At 64.2% G+C, this 4,752-nt stretch overlaps 1 protein-coding gene across 1 annotated transcript; it reads left to right on the top strand.

The window, feature by feature from the left end:
- The first annotated feature begins 36 nt into the window (after window positions 1–36).
- On the top strand, window positions 37–4,216 carry B3GNT7 (UDP-GlcNAc:betaGal beta-1,3-N-acetylglucosaminyltransferase 7). Its single transcript, XM_035008325.1, is given in 3 exon segments — window positions 37–116; window positions 1,812–2,289; window positions 2,291–4,216. Coding segments are annotated over 3 exon segments (1,275 nt in total). The 3' UTR covers window positions 3,008–4,216.
- The last annotated feature ends 536 nt before the right edge of the window (window positions 4,217–4,752 follow it).

The following is a 4,752-nucleotide window of genomic DNA, read 5'->3' as shown; positions in this document are numbered from 1 at the left end:
GGGGGGCGCCGGGCCGCTCCCGGGGACCGGAGGATGATGCCGCGCTGGGTGCCCTGGGGCCGGCCTCAGTTTCTCGGGACGGACGCGGTCGGCGGCGGCGGTCGGGATGCCCGGCGGTGCGCGGCGCCCGAACCAGCCGGACCGGGCCGGTCCCGCGGGGCCCGTGCGCGCTGCCCACGCCGGCGGCGCTCGGCTCCCCTGGGCCCGGGCCCCGAGGCACCCTGATCCCACTCCGGGACCCAAGGGCTCTCCTTCCTTCGGGGGAGTTAGAGCCTCCAGCCCCCCACCTCTCCCCCTCTCCCCTTTTCCTTCCTCCCCTGCGGGACTTTTGTCCAAATGGAGTGGGGCGGTGCAGGTGGACCGGCCTGGAGCGGAGAGACACCCCCGCCGCATCCCCCTTCCCTGGGGTGACCCCCGCGGGACTTCCCCCAGTCCGGACCTCCCCAACTAGGGGGAAGGCGTGCTTCGCTGAAACTCCCAGGGCAGGAGACCCTGACCAGGAACATTCTGCTTTCCCCTTTGGGAGGGTCGAGTCTCACCCCACTCCAGCACCTGGGGTGACCCAGTGTTCCTCCCACCGCATACACAGGAAACCCTGGGACCCCACGGGAAAATGTCGCTCCAGGGGGCTCAACATTCACTTGCCCTGGGTGCCTGCACCTTCAACCAGCCAGTCCTGAGGACCACCCCAGGCTTCTCCAGAGTCCCTGTGATGTACATTGCAGTCTGTTTCTTCCCTGGCCCTGCAGCTTCCCCCCTGGAAGTCGGGGTTGTCTCCCTCTTGGCCTGGCCCTGTGAGGCCACACTTCTAGCCTGCCTGTTCCCCAAGAACCCTCACCCCCTGTATCTCCACAAAAAAGATCTGCGCAGGAGACCTGGCCACCTCCAGAGTGTGACCTGAGAGAGGGTCCTGGGGACGCCCCCCCCCCCCCACCTCTGCCCTGGGTCTGCCTGCACCTCCTGCAAAAGGCTTTAATTTCTGCTTCTGAAATGGGTGTGGTAGGGGCTCTCTGGGCAGGGAGGGTCCCTGGAGAGTGGGGGTCTGAATGTGTACCCATCCCAGGGCAGTAGACCTGGGGGACCTTCTCTCTCCTAGAGGGATGTTAAGAGAGTGGGGCCCAGACTGAGGAGAGTAAGAGGGCGGCGGCGGTCATGCTAGGAGACGCCTGCCCCCTTCTCAGGCCTCCATCAGCCTTGTGAGTAGTTTTGCACTGGGTCGAATGGATGGGGTGAAAGCGGAAGGGACAGGCTTCTTCAGGTCCCACATTAGAGCCTCTGTCCAGTGTTCCCCACAGGTTACTGAGCTCCCAGGCTGTAAGAGCGAGTGCTGTTGTGTGCCCCGCCTCATGGCTCACCCCAGGGTTCACCAGGTTTGCACAGGGAAATGAAAGCAAACAGGGTGGCTTGCTGGGCTTGGGGAACAGGCAGAAACCTCCACCAGAGGTCATCTTTACAGACTCACGGCATTCCCCTGACTGCATACCCACTGCGAGCCGGACTCCTTAGATAGTGCTCCGAGTCCTCGTTATCCTCATTGAGGAGAAAAAGAAATCACGGTTTGGAGACCTTAAGGGGGACCCGCTCAAAGTGGCAGAGTCAAGATTTAAACCCGGGCAGCCTGACTCTGCAGGGCTTGCGTGGGTCCCCTGGTCCTGGCAGAGGCAGGGCAGGGCAGGAGAGGAGGCAGGACCCTCCTCTGACCGCTCAGGGGCCGCGGGACTTGAGTCTGTGTCCCCTGCAGCTGCGAACAAGTCACAGGGGACTCATGCTTTCCTCTCTCCTCTGTACCACCCTCCAACCCCGGCCCCCAGGAAGAAAACCGTCTACAAGAGCGTGTGCCTGTCCCTGGCCCTGCTTGTGGCCGTGACCGTATTCCAGCGCAGCCTGACCCCCCACCAGTTTCTGCAAGAGCCCCCGCCGCCCACCCGAGAGCCACAAAAGGCCCAGAACCCAAGCGGACACCTGGTGAACCCCAACAGCTTCTGGAAGAACACCAAGGACGTGGCTGCCCCCACGCCCATGGCCCCGCCAGGGCCCCAGACTTGGGACATCAGCACCACCAACTGCTCAGCCAATATCAACGTGACCCAGCAGCCCTGGTTCCAGGGCCTGGAGCCCCACTTCCAGCAGTTTCTGACCTACCGTCACTGCCGGTACTTCCCCATGCTGCTGAACCACCCCGAGAAGTGCGGCGGCGCCGTCTACCTGCTGGTGGTGGTCAAGTCGGTCATCACGCAGCACGACCGCCGCGAGGCCATCCGCCAGACGTGGGGCCGGGAGCGGGAGTCGGGGGGGCGGCGGCCGCGGCGCCGTGCGCACCCTCTTCCTGCTGGGCACGGCCTCCAAGCAGGAGGAGCGCGCGCACTACCAGCAGCTGCTGGCCTACGAGGACCGTCTCTACGGCGACATCCTGCAGTGGGACTTCCTGGACAGCTTCTTCAACCTGACCCTCAAGGAGATCCACTTCCTCAAGTGGTTTGACATCTACTGCCCCCACGTCCAGTTCATCTTCAAGGGCGACGACGACGTCTTCGTCAACCCCACCAACCTGCTCGAATTTCTGGCTGACCGGCAGCCCGAGGAAGACCTGTTGGTGGGCGACGTGCTGCAGCGCGCTCGGCCCATCCGCAAGAAGGACAACAAGTACTACATCCCGGGCGTCCTGTACAGCAAGGCCAGCTACCCGCCGTACGCGGGCGGCGGCGGCTTCCTCATGGCGGGCGGCCTGGCCCGGCGCCTGCGCAGTGCCTGCGACACCCTGGAGCTGTACCCCATCGACGACGTCTTCCTGGGCATGTGTCTGCAGGTGCTGGGCGTGCAGCCCACGGCCCACGAGGGCTTCAAGACGTTCGGCATCACCCGGAACCGCAACAGCCGCATGAACAAGGAGCCCTGCTTCTTCCGCTCCATGCTCGTGGTGCACAAGCTGCTGCCCGCCGAGCTGCTGGCCATGTGGGGGCTGGTGCACGGCAACCTCACCTGCGCCCGCAAGCTGCAGGTGCTCTGACCCGGCCGGACCGCGGGGGGGGAGGCGGGGCGGCGGCTTCTGGAGCCCCACGCGGCCTGGACAGAGACCTTGGGCCCCTCCCCCAACAGGGAGGTGGCGGGGTGGGGTTGGGGCTTTGTGTGGTCCCCGGGTGTGATGCGCGCAGTTGGCCAGCAGGGGGCCTCCCTGCGTGGACCTCACCCAGAAAGTGGAGCTGAGGCCCCGGGACCTTTGTGACTGCCCCGCCTGCCGAAGGTGGTCTTGGGAGCAAGGCCCGTGGCCACTCGTCGCCCTCCTAACCTGGGTTCCCGGCTTGGCTCCCTGTGACCTGGTGGGAGGCCTTGGGGGCTTCTGAAGGAACCCCGTGCTCAGGTACCCGGGTTAGGCCTGGCCCTAGGATGGGTCAGGGGTGGCCCTCTTGTCTTCACAGAGAAGATTCTCCTCCCTTGAAATGCCTCAGTCTCCCCCACGGGCCCAAGCAGCCCTTTCAGGAGAAGCTCAACCCTGTGCAGGCTCACAGGCCCCCAAGGTCCGTCCCCCCCCCATCCCCGCCCCCAAGCCCGTGCCCCTGGGTCTCCAGGACATGGAAGCTCGGAAGGCCCTCAGCACCACCCCCGCCCCCAGACCTGGAGTTGCTGCCGGGTCTCTGCTCGCAGGCGGCTTCACTCCTGGCTGTGTCTGGAAGCGCAGCTGGCCGCCCCGACTACCTCAGCAATGCCCAGAACCTCCGGATGGGCTGCAGCCCCGCCCCGCACCCCGACACAGGGCCAGAGAGCAGTGCTCCAGCCCCCGCAGTCACGGTGCTGCCCAGCCGCCGAGGGCCTCGTGCGGTCCCACCGAGGCTGGCTCCCCAGCCGGAAAGCAGCCGGTTTGGCCCTGAGATGGACAGTCCTCTATTACTGTGAAGTTTTATTTATGAAGAATTTGGAGGGAGAGAGTGCCAGGCCTCCGGAGATGGTGGTGGTCTTCCTTTCCCTTCCCTCATTCCAGCAAGATACCACCTCCCTCGGCCGCTCACCCCCCACCCAGGGCACCCCCATGCCTGTTTCAGTCCCCCTCCGGAGCCCTGCCCTCCCTGCCTGCCTACTTCTCCAGGGCCTGAGCAGACCAGCATGAGCCCCTATGAAGGGATGGAGTGAACCCTCAGGCGTCCTTGGGGATGGGTGCAGAGGGATGCCACCTCACATCAGGGTGGAGGCACCTGGGAAAAGATTGAGGAATCAACACTATTTTCTCAATAAAAGGGGGCTGGTTTTTCTGGTGTGCGACTTCCTGTCACCATTCCCATCAGAGAGAGTCTGGGGCCGGGGTTGCCAGAGATTTCTGAAGACACAGCTTGTTCCCTTGCTGTTGGCTGGTGGGTGCACAAGGACGCTTGGAGAGCTTTAGAGGGATGCGGGTGCCAGGATTAAAGCAGAAACCACAGGGGCCAGAGTCTAGAGAGCTGCCCCCTGGAGGAGGTGGTGTGGGGGAAAAACATGGCGGCCCATGAGCCTGATGTTACGGTGGGTGGGGGTATGCAGGGGCCGGTGGGCTCCCTGATGTCCCTTCAGTCAACCTGGAAACATCGATAAGGTTGACAAGAAGCACTGAAACAGTGGCTCAGTGGGGTCCAGGGTTGGGGGTCCAGGGGACTGCCGTATATGGGGCACCTCGGCCTAAGTTGCTTACCTCTAGCGTGGGGAGAACAGCTATCGCCCCCAAGAGTCACTGGGGCCAGAAGTGAGCAAGCCAGCAGCTCGCCGCCTGTGCCCAGCTCGAGGCAT

The sequence above is a fragment of the Mirounga leonina genome, unplaced genomic scaffold (assembly GCF_011800145.1).
Source record: "Mirounga leonina isolate KUSES-001 unplaced genomic scaffold, KU_Mleo_1.0 Mir_151, whole genome shotgun sequence".
Taxonomy (NCBI): domain Eukaryota; kingdom Metazoa; phylum Chordata; class Mammalia; order Carnivora; family Phocidae; genus Mirounga; species Mirounga leonina.
This window is presented reverse-complemented; position numbering and strand designations above follow the sequence as displayed.